Raw genomic sequence first — 16,232 nt, forward strand, 5'->3', positions numbered from 1 at the left:
TTTGTTTTTGAGACAGTGTTTCTCTGTATAGCCCTGGCTGTCCTGGAATTCACTATGTAGACCAGGCTGGCCTCAAAATTAGAATTCACCTTCCTCTGCCTCCCAAGTGCAGGATTAAAGGTGTGTGCCACCATCGCCCAGTGAAAACACCAGTTCTTGATTCCTACAAATTGACAAGTAATAAAAATCTGAAGGAATTAATTAGTTACAAAATGTGTTGGTTGCATATCTAACTTCAACTACTTATGAAGTATTTGATTGAAACAGGTTTGTGGTATAGATAGGTGTTTTATGAAATTCACAATTGAAATTTTGACTAATTCTCCATTGAGACTTTTATATTTCTGAGAGCTACTTTTTATTTTTAAATGAGTCAACAACAAATTCAAAAGATACAAATTGAAAGGATATTACATGATATTTCAGAAGCAGAGCACATGAAAGAAATATCAGCAGTTATCTATTTTTAACATGTAACACTTCAGGACGTTGAGATAAATATCAACCTTCTTAAAGTCATTGTCTAGGCAGCTGATCATGCCATATAAAGAATGAATGCGAGCATCTTCATTGTCAGATTGCAAGAACCAGGCAGGGTTCTTCTTTTCTTCATCTCCATTCTGAAGCTAATCATCAAAAATATATTCATCTATCAGTTTTATTATAATATTTTGATGCCTAAATGCTAAATAAATTTGTAAGAGGTTAGAATTTTCAAAACAAGCTAAGTGTATGAATTTCCATGATATTGGTGAGGGTAGCTAAAACAGAAGAATTTGTTGCTTGTCTTTTTTGTCTGATCAGTTACACTCTTACAGAAGTTGATAGATGGACAATCAGTAACTTACTTGATTTTAGACACAGACTTGAAAGAATGACAATTAAGCAATAGATGTTTATTATATCACATAAGGATCATCCCTATGTCTTCAAAAGTCTACGACTTGCTTTAAAAAAAATAGTAGGTACGGGCATTGAAATGCTGCCCATTTTTTCTTTTTATTGAAAACAGATCTTTTTCACATATCTTGTTTTTGGACAAATCAATTCTTAATATAATGTAAATATTCTTAACCTGAGTAACCTGAGATGAAATTATTTTTATACTTGATGGTTTAAGATGTAAATATTCATGGAATGATGGTGGTAACAACACCTGCTCAGGTACTTAGGCATTGTAGTGTCTGTTTTTTTTTTCCACTGAGAGAGGTAATGTCCAAATTAAATGAGGAGCACTTACTTTTTTCCTGAGAGCCCTGCAATGTAAGATTCTGAATAACACTCTTCTCAGACAGTTGGAATTGCCATCATCCAATTAGTAGTATGGCTTGTAGTTATATGGATGCCAAAGGGTTTTTTGTTTGTTTGTTTGTTTCTGGTTTTGTTTTTGTTTATGTTTGTTTGTATTTTTTAAAGTGAACTCCTTCAAAACTTTATGCTTGCTCTGCTCACCTCTCTTATAAGAAGAAAAGTGAAAAAACATATATGGGACTACTCACCATGGTGCTCATGAGGGCATTAACCCCGTTCCGGACTGCGTTGATCTTTTTCTTTATGTCTGTGGCTTTGGAGATGATTATATCAGGGACATTTTTTATGGTAGATAATTCACTCACTAGATCGTCCAGAGGGCTTTCCCAGGCATCCAAAATCATGGCTCCTGATTTCAGAAGAGCTGAATACTAAGTAACCACATTTGAATAATATAATAGAGTTAGTTAAAATACTTTTTTCTTCAAAAGACTGAAATAATCTTCCCATTTTCTATACAAACATATATTTACAATCTTTTGTAGTTTTATGAGTTGTATAAGTTCAATTGTAAAAGTATAAAATATAGTCATTGTATTGTGAAGTAGAATTCTAGAGTGAATTAAATTCATAAAGTTCAATAGAGTGCTTTATGAGGTTTCTAGAGAAGTGATGACTCTCATGAAGTATAATCTTGATTTTGTCACTTTCCTTCATTGTTTCCCTATGCTTTGAATAAGAGTTAAAGAGACACAAACTGTTTTGCCATTAAGCAGAACTTGGGGACACATTCTAACTGCACAAATGTATGAGGATGCAAGACAATTTTAATCAACATAATATTATGATGGTTTATATAGGAAGTCATAAGTGTGAGATGATAAAAATCAATATCACAGCCATGATGTGTAGACTTATAATTGCACAGCAGGATGATTCCACATTGGTGAATTCCTTTCTTTAGTTGGCTTTTATTTATGGCATATGTGAGGACATTTAGGAGTCAATATTTAGGATCACAAACAAAAAGAAACCATAATATTTAATACTTAAAAGTCAAGAGAAATGATGAACTGGTTGCTAATACAACCAGTTCTGTCAACCCAGGGTCAATACTAACTTATTATAAATACAACTGTATAGTCATTGTCTAAGCCTGCATCAATAGAGTTTTATCCTTGAATTTCAATGGAAGTTTAAAAATCCCCTACTGAATAGTATGAATAATACAATTGGTGGGTAGTGGAAAAAGTTTCTTTCACTGTGGACAATTTATAGATACAAGAAAATGTTACTTGGCCCATTTCATTTACAAGTCATCAACTGTGCATTATAATTTCCCTCTTATTATACATTCTGTCTTTATTTCCCCACATAAATGATTATCATTTCCCTTTTATTATATATTCTATCTCTATGAATGATTAGTACACCTGTAATAACGTTCCCATATAAATGTACAATACCATTAATAAATTACAATATTGAAAATCAAGTGTACTCTTTCAAAGTTTTGCTGAAAACTACATTGTGTGCAAACTCACGTGTGTGAGCCTGGCTTGTTCCTTGTTTTCTGGAGTTGGAAGGAAAGAAGTATTGCATCTCATGGGGCTTTTGTCTCTGAGCCCAGACACGTTAGAATAATGTTTTTCCTGGAATTAATGAGATATTTAGTTGAGACCAGAAATTATGGAAGGGTTAAATGAACAGAAAGTAATGAATTTAAAGTGAGTACTAAAAACTGAAATTAATATATTACATAAATGACCATGAAAATTATTTTAATTAAAATTCAATTGCATATTTTCTCCTTCCTTTTCTTTTCTTTAACCCCTCCCACATACCCTCTCTATTATCATCAAACTTCTTTCATCCCAGTCTGACTCCATCTTAATTTTTGGCATCTCTAATATTTTTTTTCCTAGATAGGGTTTCTTTGTGTATTCCTGAACATCCTGAAAGAGCTCTGTACACCAAGCTGGCCTTAAACTCAGAGATCTGCCTGCCTTGTGTCCCAAGTTCTGGGATAAAAGGTGTGTGCCAGCACTACCTGAACTCTTGGCATGTTTTTATTTAATTATTATTGTTACACACACACACACACACACACACACACACACACACACACACACACACACACAATCCCACATACACACACAATCCCACATACACGAGGGTACACCCACACCAATGCATGTTGAGTCTGTTTAATAGTTGTGTATGTATTATTTCAGGGATGCTCATTTAGTATTGTATAGCCAATTAAGGCATTCATTCCTAGGAAGACATTGAACAACATTATAACCTTTATCTGTAGTATCAGTTTATATCCGTCTAAATTTCAAATTTCCCAGTCTCCTCTTTGCTTTTGGCAGTCTCTCTAGATGTTGTCATTTGTCAAGCAGATGCTAAAATCAGCAAATCTCCGAATCACTAATTCTGTTAGGTGTCATTTCTAACAAATGCCACACTGTAGAACATTTCTTACAATTACCTTTGTACTTACACAAGAACACTTTACTTAGGTCATTAGTAATGCAGAATACTATTGTGTTGGTTATGACTAAATATGTCTTAAACCCTGCATAGATTGTACTAGAGAACATACACCATGAGCTAGCTAAAATGGAAACATACTTAGCATTTGCATATTAATCAGCATTCAGTTTTCTATTGTAAGTACTCCTATATCTTTATTGTTTGTTCTATCTATTATTTAATACTAGTATTTAAAGTATTAATTAATACTATAATTAATGAGTTATTTCATAGTTTAAAAGATTTTTGATGATGCTCCCCATTGGAAAATGCAAATTATAGGAACAATAGCGTGTAGGCTTTGCAAATATTGAGCCTACTTCTCACATCCCATCCAGGTTCAAAAGTCATTCAGAAGTCACAGAAGTGACTTCATTGAGTGGAGTAGAATATCTAACATACAGCCTTAAAAGTGCTTCAAATTATGAAGACCTAACCAATTTCTCTGCATGTACCAGACCTTGTTATTTTAAAAACAAATATCTTGGAATTAATTAAAAATAGTTCATAGCATTTGGGAGTGTGAAAAACAATTTTTAGTTTTCCTGCTCTCCTTGATTTTCCCCAGTGTCTTTAACTCTACTTAATTCTTGCAGGTCACTGCAATAGAGTTTCTTTTATTATAAGTTTGCAGTGTACTGTGGAAGGGAAACGGCTAGAATGTTAAGATAGGATAAAGTGTGGAGGAGTAGGGAAGACAGGAAAGAAAGGGAACATCGAAATGATAGCTAAAATTAGGAGCTATTTGAGGGATACTATGGCAATCTAAACAGTACTAGCTTCCTAGAACATTTCCATATATGAAGGAAATCTAATGAAATTGCTAGCTAATTGAGACTGAGCCCCATCTGACTTCCTCTTGTCACCAAATGAAGCTTTCTACATGAGTACTGTGTTGTATTTAATTGAGTTATTGGTCAAACGGATTAGAAACCATCAAACAGTCCAAGATACACTATTCCAAAGACTATGGCTTGTTCTCCACAAAGTGAAGCAAGGCCCTATTGCTAAAGACAATGACTACACAACTCATTGAACGTGAAAAAGTTGAGATGATGGGTCCATAGAGCCTTTACACTTGTGTGCTAGCATCTTTGTCACAGGAAGGTACTCTGTACACTATCAAAAGAGAAACATAAACATCAACTCAGCCACAAACACTTTGATATAAAATGGTTTCCTGTCTAAAAGATATGATAGGACAACAGTGGTACAAATCTTGTGGAATTAAATAATCAATACCTGACTAAGAAAAGTCCAGAAAATATTGAACCCATACCTAACACTGCTTAGGTGACCAAAAAGCTGAGACTGGAGAGCCCTGAGACCTGGATAACATCAAATGTTATTCTTCTAGAAACAATAACAAACTAACCAAACCAAAGAAAGCTCTTGCCATTCTGCCATACTCATAGGTCAGTGCCTTGCTCAGTTATCATCAGAGAAGCTTCCTTCTGCAGAAGAACAAAGACAGAAGCCCACAGACAGACAGCATGCAGAGAGTGAAAGACCTTGAAACACACATCTCTAAATGGGATGTCTCCACTAACTCCCTGTACTTAGAAGTCATGGAATCCTGAAGAAGATGTGGTAGAAAGAATATAATAGCTAAAGGGGAAGGAAGCCACCAACAAAAACAAGGCCCTCTAACTCAACATGATTTATACCATATGAGCTCAAAGAAAGTGAGGCAGCATGCACAGGGCACAGATGGTTCTGCACCAGGTCCTTTCTACCTATTGTTTCATTGTTTTTAAATTGGATTTCGGAGTTTTGAAAGAGTTGGTCTGTTTCTTGTGTCCTCTCTTGAGCTCTTTGTTATTTGTTTTGTCCAATTCTTATGTAATCATTTTAGTTTTATCTTATTTTCTTTTATTGCTATCACTTAGAAGCTTGATTTTTTTTTTCTAATGAGAGACACAAATGGAGTAGATTCCCCCAAAAGGGTGGGGGCAGACATGGATAGAATCTGGAAGGAATAAATGGAGAGGCAACTGTAACATATACACACAAATATATATATTTATCATATATATATATGATAAATATGTACCCATAGATGGAAATGTATATATATATACAAATATATGTGTGTATATGTGTGTGTATAAGACACACACACACACATATATATATTATATGAGAATAAAACATTTTCATTAAAGGTAAAATAGATGATAGATGATAGATAGATAGATAGATAGATAGATAGATAGATAGATAGATAGATAGGTGATAAACAAGATTGATAGAAGTGAAAAGTAGCCCATTAGATAAAGGAAAAGTGAATTAACATTTTCTTTGTTATGTCTTGCATGCCTTTATGTCATAAAAGTAAATTAAAATAAATGCAAAATAAAAGATATACATTAAAATAGTTGTGTTTCAGCTAGTATTCTCTTTCTGGCCTATAGTTCAGTAGTTGCTGTGTTCTCCTTGAGAAAGAAAGTTTATTAAAGTTTTAGATTATGGTGCTTTCTGCTTTAGGCTATGCACTATATCAACCATTGTGTTGGAGGCTTGCTTTTCTATGAAGCCAGAAGTCAGTGGGGTACTTACAAATTCAGTGAACAGTTCTGAAACTTCTATACTGATATTATGAGACAAACTGCCGGCTAATTCAAATGTGTCTTCAAAGGACATAAAGCAACGACCATTCCTCATTGCACACATGGGAAATGAGGCAACATTCTTCCACAATAACGAGCTGTTCACCAGTAGTAGGAGCAGTATCCCTGTAAAAAAAAAGTAGAGAACTCACTCTGAGATATATTCTTGTGAGGGTGTTAAAAGTCATCTTGTCAATGGAATCCTTCTTGTGGTCACAGTAGCCTCCTATGAAGAAACTGTTTTTTGTTATTGGTTTGTTTGTTGGTTGGTTGGTTGTTTTGTTTTATCACTTTGAGAGTACTGGATAACTTACAATGGAAAACCTAAGTTAAGTAATTGTATTTTCTCATATTCTCATTTTGAGTCACAAATATTCTTTTTACACTTTTGAAAATCACACCCAAGTGTACCCTGCATTCTACAAACACTTCTACTTTAATTTGATTCAAGGCAGGGTGCTGAAGTCATTCTGTTCAGACCATTTAATTCCTTGTGACATGTTGTTGATTTTCAGTAGTAGGGGTAAGTCGTGAGTTTGTAGAATCTTATTTAGAAACATTTATTTAATCTTGTTTAATTTTATGTATATCAGCATTTTACCTACACTTACATAGGTTTACCATATCTACATCTGTTGTCCATACAGGCTAGATGAATGCATCAGATCTCTTAGAATTAGAGTTATGTATAGTTGAGAGCACCCACAGGGTACCAAGAAGTGAACACATGTTTTGTTCAATAGCAGCAATGGCTACTCCAGATCCAGGCCCTAAATTTCCCCTAATACTTGATGGGACACCAGTGTGACAAGGACAGCTCTGTGGATTAGCTATATCTTCAAAAAATTACATAGGAATAAACACACAACTATTTACTAATGCTGACAATGTAGAGAATTGTGTTAGCAAATTATTCTGTAGTCTAAAATAGATATTTCTACACCAAAATGTCACATTTTCTCCTTTGCCACTATCCCCCTACTTTGTGTAAAGCAGTTTTAATATTTTTGATAATGACAAAGATTGGTGTCACCATCAATTTATTCTTCAATAATGGATGCACAATATTTAACAGTTTGAGTATGATCAATCAGCATGAGTTTATTACAAAGAAAATTCTATTAATTTAGTGACAGTAATTGGGAAAAAATCTTCTGATGACCATAATCTTTGATAGAACTGAATATATGTAACTGAAAGTTGGGGAATTGGTAAATTTTACTCACAGGAAAAAATCTGAACACACACACACAGAGTCTTCTGTTTATGATATATAGGACTTAAAAAACTTAACTAGAGCTAATGATTTTGTTTTACCATTTAATAGAATCCAGCTTATGCTTCTTGTCAATTCATCTTGCTTGTAAATAAGAGCAAATTAAAACAACTGTACTCGCCATTTCTTCTGTCATTTAAGTTTTCATATATGTTTTGATATTCACTCCACATTCCCCAACTCTTCCCATCTCCACATCCTCTTTCTCAGCCACACATCTTTGTGTCATTAAAAAAAATTAAGATCAATTCGTACTTGCAAATATTCTTGGAGGTGTAGTCTTCTACTAGATCCTGGTAGTTACAAGGAGTCACACATAAAAAAATAATATCCACCCCCCCCAGCAGCTTAGAATTGCCAATAGCTTCAGGTGTAGAAGATTGTGTGTCTAATGCTCCCCACTCCCCACATTCCGTATTTGGTCTTTTATGAACTTGCACAGGTTTTATGGATGCTAAAAGTCTATTTTCCTTGAATGAAAACGTTTAGGCTATATAAATGTGCATCTATTATCCTCACTGACTTATCCCTGGAATAACAATGATTGCATCATTCTAATCCAACAACTGGGTAGGGGAGAGTAGAACCTGATCTGGTATTGGATATGAGAAAAGGACTGAAGCCCTAAGGGCCAACAGAAAGAATCGAAACATGCAACCTCCTGAAATGGGAGTTTGGGAGGACACTCCAGAATACACCAGAGACCTGGGAGGTGAGAGACTCTCAGGACTCAAAGGGAGGAACCTAAGATGAAATGTCCAAGAGTAGACAGAGAGAACTTATAGAGCCTACCTCCAACAGGAAGACAGGGCATCAAATGAGGGAGTGGTTGCCATGCCCCAGTCACACCTCTGACCCATAATATTTCCTGTCTGAAAATATTACAGAGATGGAAATGGAGATGAGCCTGAGGAACAGAAGGTCCAGAGACAGGCCCAAAGAGGAATCTAGCTCAAGGGGATGTCCCAAGGCCTGCCACTTTTATTGAGGCTATCGAGCACTTACAAAAAGGAAACTATCATGACTGCACTCTAGAAGACCCAACAAGCAGCTGAAAAAGTCAGAGTCATATAGTTGCACACAACCAATGGACAGAAGCAGCTGAGTTTCCCTGTTGTTGAGTTAGCGCAAGACTGAAAGAAGCTGAGGAGGAGGGCAAACCTGTAGGAGGACCAGCAGTCTCAATCTGGACCCCCGAAATCTCTCAAACACTAGACAACCAACCAGGCAGCATACACCAGCTGATAGGAGACCCCTAACACATATACAGCAGAGGACTGCTGGGTGTGTGTTTATTCTGAGATGATGCACCTAACCCTCAAGAGATTGGAAGCCCCAGGGAGTTAAGATGTCAGGTGGGATAGGGAGTTGGAACATCCTCGTGAAGACAGGGGCTTGAGAAGGAGGTATGGGAGGTGGAACAGTTGGAGGGTGGAGGGTGGAAATAAAATATGGAGTGAAAAATAAATAAATAAACAAACAAACAAACAAATATCATGATTTCTCATACAACACTTTAGTAATGTTCATATTCTCTACTTCAGTCACCTAAGAAAATGCAAAATTTTTCTAGACACTGCTGCATGACTCTAGGCTAAGATTACCTCTCTTTAAGAAACAAAGATCCATAAATGCACTGTGCAATTGCTCCAATAATAATGACTAGAAAGGTTTTCTCAGATCCACTGGGCTCTACTTCTCCTGGTTAGTTATTAATCAGTGTTCTTCATTCCTGACAAGAAAAGAATAACACCAGAAAAGCTAACTGTCCACCACCTCTGCAATATAATTCAGTACCTAAGCCGTGTGGAAGAAATTTTGTAAACAGTCACTTACAGGAGCATGGTTGAATCAAAGAAGGGAGCATCTCTGCAGAGTCCTACCCAGGCTTAGCTGTGGATTCCGGGAAGATGCTTCACTGGAGTTGGAAGCCTTCTATGTCCTTATTTTCTACCTCTTATATAGTCTATCCCAGTAACCCTGAGGTTACACACTGGCAGGAAGAAAAGGACGTGTTAATTTCCATTATTTTTCCCTCAGGGTTAAGTAGCCTAGATACCATGCACACTAATATAGTTCTAAGTTCATGGTTTATCTTATTTTTTAGGTTTGCTGATATAGTCAGTTCTATGTATGTGATTCATCTCATGTTCATGCTCTGACTAAAACAAATCATACTGTGAGTAGCCACAACTATGTCTTCCTCATAAAGACTGATAGAAATTACTTGCTTTAAATAAATAGCTATGCCATAGACCTTTTTACCTTCAGGATTTTATATATTCTAAAATTTTCAATGACACGTGGATGAAGGTCATATATATTTCATCGTCTTTAGACCGTTGGGACTTAAAGCCTCAGTAAAAGTCACCCATATTGAGTTTTATCCTCATGAGTCTTTGACAACACCCAAGGAACATTGTGAGTTGCTTGATTTTTCATATTAGGCACATAAGAGTGACAATTTAACATTCAAATACAGATGTCTTGAAGGCTATTTTAACAAAGATATCATATTAACTTAACCAAAAATTATCAAAAGCTTCCATTTTTGTAGCCAAGAACATCTCCTGTCACAGATACTCAGGCAAGCTTACAAACATCACCTAAGTCCATGGAACTGGATTTAAAGCTAATAGAACATATTTGATTTCAATGATAACAGTCATATTAAAAGTGAACAAGTCAAAACATGCTTCACCTTGGTGGTTAAGTTATCTTGTGCTGAATAGGTCCTTTATTGACATTTCCTACTAGTACAGACAGAGCAGTGTGACATGGGTACTATCAGAGTAAGTCAAAACTCTGTGGCCTTCTACCTCACTACAAGTCCAATTTATTCTTATCATGCAACCAAACCATACGGTATTTTACTGTATCTCTAGTATTTAAATAGGCTTCTCTAACAATACTTTGTTTTACATAGATGGACACCAAGGCTTACTGTTGAATAGCTCCTAGTAAGCTAAGTACTCTGTTTTTGGGATTATTCAGAAACGTTGTGGTTTTACTTGCTACATTTTCCAACCATGCCTGGTTTCTGCTTTAGAATTCAAAACTGCTATGTTTCTTTAGTTCCTACACTTTTTTCAAGTCTGCAAGCCATTAGATCTTATCTGTATACAGTCTTTACTAGTGTAACCCTTACAGATATTTATCAAATCTGTTCAAGGACCAGTGTTCCCTGATGCAAACAAGTACAACTTTAGTAGAACTTAGCATGAATTGCAATTCTTAAAAAAATTAACTATAAAAACAAAACAGCTAATAAGTAATAATAATAAAATGGTCTGACTACCTCTTTTAACTGGTACTTCCTTAGAGAAATGTTGCTTACAATGAAGAGTGTTACAAGAAAAAGCATATTTAGATCTAGATAGTATTAAGTTGTTTTGGTTAATATTCTCTCTCAACTTGAATTATCTAGAATCACTTTGGAGACACTGATTGATGGATTGGGATTGATCAAGGGGATATGGAAACAAAAGAAAGAATATATGAACCTTCAACAGGAGAAGATTGTCCTTTAATCAGAACAATGAAGTGTGACAGTCTCTCCACAGGAGTAAAGACAGTGGGCCTGTGGCACAGGGGCCTTGGTATTTTGTGGTCAGTGGAATTTCTTGCCCAGGAAAATTGTATCGGCAGGTCTTTTCTCCTGTAGTCTCAAAATTGTAATTACCAATGGAGATTGCTGTGACCTTAGCAAGAGGGGTTGGTGTCCTACTCAGAAGAAGGGAACTTCTAGTTTATGTGACCTCACCATTTACTGGGGTCCCTTGCAATAAACCTCCTGGATCTTAGCACTCTGCAGATGGTATCAGCATATCCTTAACTTAAGAGACCACAATATTACTTTAGATATCATTAGGAGCTTCCTGAAGCCTAGCAACCTGTATGTGTTAATAGCTATACAAATTCCGTCTCATTTTAGGGTTTGGGGACATTAACTCTTTAACCATTCCAGTGGTGAACAGGAGCCTACCTTGGTAGAAAATGTGGTATCATTGTACAAGTGGCACTAGTTTTGTAGGAATGGAGATAGAAGAAGAACAACACATTTTAAGTTTTACATAAGGATACAGAGAAATCCTCAGGACAGGCAATGTGTTGCAAGTTTGTGAAACCCTGTAAGGAGGTTTTAAATGCCATTGTATGAAGCCACAAAGGTGGCATTTAAGTTCCAATACAGATACCAAAGTATTAGACATGTAAAATCCTTTCTATTTTCTAATGAGTAAATCTGAAGGCGTGAAGTGAAACCAGGCAAGGAGGATGGCTATGTGTGTTATAGCTAACATACTGGAGGGCTTTGGCTAGAAAAGTTCTTTAGAGCCAAACTGATTTCATAATAAATAACTAGCACTTAAGAAATTGTTTCAGGTCTATCGGCACTAGAGTTAGAAACAGCTCATATTGTGAAAGACTACAACGACTCACAGATGTACTTAATATATTTTGCTTTAAGCCAAGTCCATGGCCTTATGGGGAAATGATGTACAAAGTTTCTGCATGTGGTATTATCTGAGTCATGCTGATAGGGGTTGTTTGTGGCAATTAATATACAATGCCAGCTTTATGTGAGCAATTCTCCTCACAGACACACCTCTACTGATGACACTAAGGGAGATTCTATACAGGCTTATCATAGATCTGTAATAAGTGAAGGCTATATCATTACATGGATTGTGTCTAAGACTGAATTTGAAGAATAAAAGAAGTGAAGAGCAAACAACCATTAATCTCAGCCCGAGTCTTGATTTTAAAAGCAATAGAACAGGCTACCTTGTCTTCTCCATCATGATGAGCGGTGTTCTTTTTCAATGTAAACCACAACTCTTCTTCACTATATCATTTAGAAATAAAAATTAGAAAAAAAAATTCATAGTCTTTTCCTAGGGAAGTCACCAGGAAAAAAAAAGTTATTTTCTACTACACATTTTGTTTTTGCAAACTTTGTGCATTACTATTTATATACAGACTTCCCAGGATATAAGATGCTCAGTAATCTGTAGGTCCTTCAAATATTTCTAATACTGGGTCAATCCCCTTAATTGCTGAAGAGTGAAGGATTTTTTTTTCTTTTTCTTTTTTTTCTGGTTATTTTCTTTATTTACATTTCAAAAGTTATACACTTTTCCAGTTTCCCTCCCTTCTGGAAACAACCTGTCATACCCACCCTCCCCCTGCTTCTATGAGGGTGTTCTTCCAACCATCCACCCACTCCCGCCTCCCTGCCCTTGATTCCCCTACACTCGGACATCTATGGAGCCTTTATAGGACCAAGGATTAATGCATGACAAGGACATCCTCTGCTACATATGCAGCTGGAGCCAAGTGTTGGTGGCTTAGTCACTGGGAGTTCTGGGGGGGACTTTAGGATAGCATTTGAAATGTAAGTGAAGAAAATATCTAAAAAAATGAAAAAATAAATAAAATTGAAATTGATATGTCCATACATGACAATTCTATGGGAAAAAAAAAGAATTATAACTCAAATCAGTGATAGACATTATCTCAGAGTAAAGGATTGAAAAAGATATTCCAAGTAAATGGACCATAGAAGCAAGCAGGTGTAGCTTCCTTAATATCTGGCAAAAATAGATATCAAAAGAGATGGCGAAAGACAATTAAAAGGAAGAATTCACCAAGATGACTTTTTAATTCTTGGCATCTGTGCCACAAATGCAAGTACACTCATATTTGTAAAAGAAACATTACTAAAATTTTAATCACACAATAAACTCCATATATTAACAGTAGAAGGCTTTGGTACTCTCACTGATGAACTGGTCATCCAGATAAAAACTAAACAAAGAAATACTGGTGGTAACAAAAACTGTGAATCAAATTTTGGGGCAGGAGGAGGGTATGGGGGACTTTTGGGATAGCATTGGAAATGTAAAGGAAGAAAATACCTAATAAAAATAATAATTAAAAAAATTACCCAAATACAAAAGAATATACTTTTTTCTCAACACCCTACAAAACCTTCTCAAATATTCACCATAAACCTGGTCACAAAGCAAGTCTCAACAGACCCAAGAAAATTTAAATAAGCCCTATCATCCTATCAGGCTACTATTGATTAAAACTGGAAGTCAACAGAAATAGACACAACAGAAAGCCTACAAATTCACAGAAAGTGAACCACATCCTACAAAATGACTTCAGGGTCAAAGTGGAATTAAAGAAATTAAAGACTTCTTATAGTTCATTGAAAATGAATGCACAATATACTCAAAGTTATGGGACACAATGAAAGCAGTACTAAGAGGAAAGTTCATAGCACTAAATATATTCATGAAGAAACTGGGGTGATCTCATACTAGCAACTTAATTATGCAGCTAAAAACCCTAAAAAAAGAAGTAAACACATCCAAGAGATGGCAGAAAATAATCAAACTGAGGGTGGAAATTATAAAAAAGAACAGAAACAAAGAGAACAATACAAAAACTCAATGAAATAAATAATTGGTTCTTTAAGAAAATCAACAAGCAGCTAAAAGAGTCTGATGTAGATATTTGTACCCAACCAATGGACAGAAGCTGCTGACAACTGTGGTTGAATTAGAGAAAAGCTGGAAAGAGCTGAGGAGAAGAGGGTGACCTTGTAGGAGGACCAGCAGTCTCAATTAACCTGGATCTCTGAGATCTCTCAGACACTGGACCACCAACCAGGTGATATGAGGCCCCCAACTCATATACATTAGAGGGCTGCTGAGTCTTTGTTCAGTCAGAGAAGATGTACCTAATCCTCAAGAGACTGTAGGCCTCAGGGAGTTTAGAGGTCTGGTGGTATGGAGATGGGGACATTCTCATGGAGACAGGGGTGGGGTGGGGAGTGGGTGAACTAAGAGGGAATAAAATCTGGAGTGTAAAATAGATAAATACAATAAAATATTTTTAAAAGATAAAATCAACAAGACTGACAGATTATTATGAAAACTAATTAAAAGGCAGAGAAAAAGTATCAAAATTGGCAAAATCAGAAAGGAAAAGTGAGGCATAACAATAGACACTGGGTAAATCCAAAGAATCATTTTGTCATAGTTCAAAAACCTGTACTCTACAAAACTAGAAAATCTAAAAGAAATGGTTTATTTTCTCAATAGATACTACTTACCAAAGTTAAATCAAGACCAGAGAAATAATTTAAATAAAGATATAGCTATTAAAAAATAGAAGCAGTATAAAAAGTCTCCCCCTCAAAAAGAAATAAAGAAGAAGAAAGAAAAAGAAAGAAAAAAATCCCAGTACAGAATTCAACGAGACATTCAAGGAAGACCTAATATCTATACTCCTCACATTGCACTACAAAATAGAAACAAGGAACCATTGTTAAATTCATTATGTGCCCACATTCACCCTCACAGGTAAACCACACAAAGATTCAATAAAGGAAAAAATATATAGAACAATTTCTCTCATGGACCTTGATGTAAAATTACTCAACAAAATACTTGCCAACAGAATCTAAGAACATATCAATAAAATCATTCACCATGATCAAGTAGGCTTCATCCCATTTCCAGGGGTGGTTCAACATATACATATGACAGGGGTCAAATTTCCAAAATACATAAAGAACTCAAGCAACTAGACATCAACAAACTAAATAATTCAATTAAAATGGGATACAGATGCAAACAGAATTCTCAACAGAGGGATCTCAAATGGTTGAGGAATAATCTTTAACATATGGAAGTTTAAGTCAAGACTCCTTTCAGATTCCATATTATACCTGTCAGAATTACGAAAATAAAACAAACAAAACAAAAACAAAAAACCCCAAAAGACAAAACAAGTAATAACTCATGGTGATGAGGATGTGGAACAAGGGGAACACTACTACATTGCTCATGAAAGTTCAAACTTGTAAAGCCACTATGGAAGTTAATATGGTAGTTTCTCTGAAAATTGGAAGTTGATCTACCTCAAAACCCAGCCATACACTTCAAGACATGTACTCAAAGATCCTCCCATCATAAGGAAACGTTCTAAACTATGTTTATAGCAGCTTTATTCATAAGAGCCAGAAATTAGAAACATTCTAGATATACCTAAACTGAAGAACTGATAAAATTTTATCCATTTACACAATGGAGTATTACCCTGCTGTTAACAATAGTAACATCATGAATTTACATGCAAGTGGATGGATCTTGAGAATATCATCAGAGAAAGATTAACACGTCCTGTGGTTATTGGCTATAAGTAAATGACAAACATGTTACAGTCCACAGACCAAGAAAAGCTAAGTAACAGGAAGGTCTGGAAGAGAAACATGAGGATCTTGCTGGTGATAGACCTAAGTAGAGGACCAGAAACATGAGTATTACCAAGTGCCTGTGTGAAACATCTGGCCAGCTGCAGCTGTTGGGAGTCACCAGTCCTGATACATACTTTTCTGCACTTAGTAGATACCACTTCCTAGCAACAATCCCCCACCCAAATGACCCTTGGGAGTCACAAAGCAGTTCATGGAAATAGCACAAAGGGTATTAATTACTCCTCTCCCAGCTGGGCCATAGCCGTTGTGTCCTTGGCACCTAAAA

The 16,232-nt window shown here is 35.7% G+C and overlaps 1 protein-coding gene across 3 annotated transcripts; it reads right to left on the minus strand.

Moving 5' to 3' along the window:
• Nucleotides 1–334: 334 nt before the first annotated feature.
• Nucleotides 335–9,608, minus strand: Prl2c2 (prolactin family 2, subfamily c, member 2). 3 transcript variants are annotated; one of them, XM_017315421.2, is made up of 6 exons: nt 9,511–9,603; nt 9,279–9,406; nt 6,349–6,524; nt 2,796–2,903; nt 1,500–1,682; nt 342–626 (listed from the first exon to the last, which is right to left on the minus strand). In XM_017315421.2, the coding sequence occupies exons 2-6, from the start codon at nt 9,301–9,303 to the stop codon at nt 450–452; spliced, it is 669 nt and encodes a 222-aa protein (XP_017170910.1). In that variant the 5' UTR covers nt 9,304–9,406; nt 9,511–9,603; the 3' UTR covers nt 342–449. The 3 variants fall into 3 exon arrangements, with proteins under 3 accessions (XP_006516640.1, NP_112468.1, XP_017170910.1); NM_031191.2 differs by lacking the exon at nt 9,279–9,406 and having other exon boundaries at nt 340–626; nt 9,511–9,608; XM_006516577.2 differs by lacking the exons at nt 6,349–6,524; nt 9,279–9,406; nt 9,511–9,603 and adding an exon at nt 6,551–6,601 and having other exon boundaries at nt 335–626.
• Between the last annotated feature and the right edge of the window lie 6,624 nt (nt 9,609–16,232).

This window comes from Mus musculus, chromosome 13 (assembly GCF_000001635.26).
Source record: "Mus musculus strain C57BL/6J chromosome 13, GRCm38.p6 C57BL/6J".
Lineage (NCBI taxonomy): Eukaryota > Metazoa > Chordata > Mammalia > Rodentia > Muridae > Mus > Mus musculus.

Coding starts and splice junctions, on each gene's coding strand:
- Prl2c2 (NM_031191.2), bottom strand. CDS start 9,541: ATGCTCCCTTCTTTGATTCAACCATGCTCCT. Junction 2,904..6,348: donor CAGAACTGTTCACTGAATTT/GTAAGTACCCCA, acceptor CATTAATTCCAG/GAAAAACATTATTCTAACGT. Junction 1,683..2,795: donor AACAAGCCAGGCTCACACAC/GTGAGTTTGCAC, acceptor GTGGTTACTTAG/TATTCAGCTCTTCTGAAATC.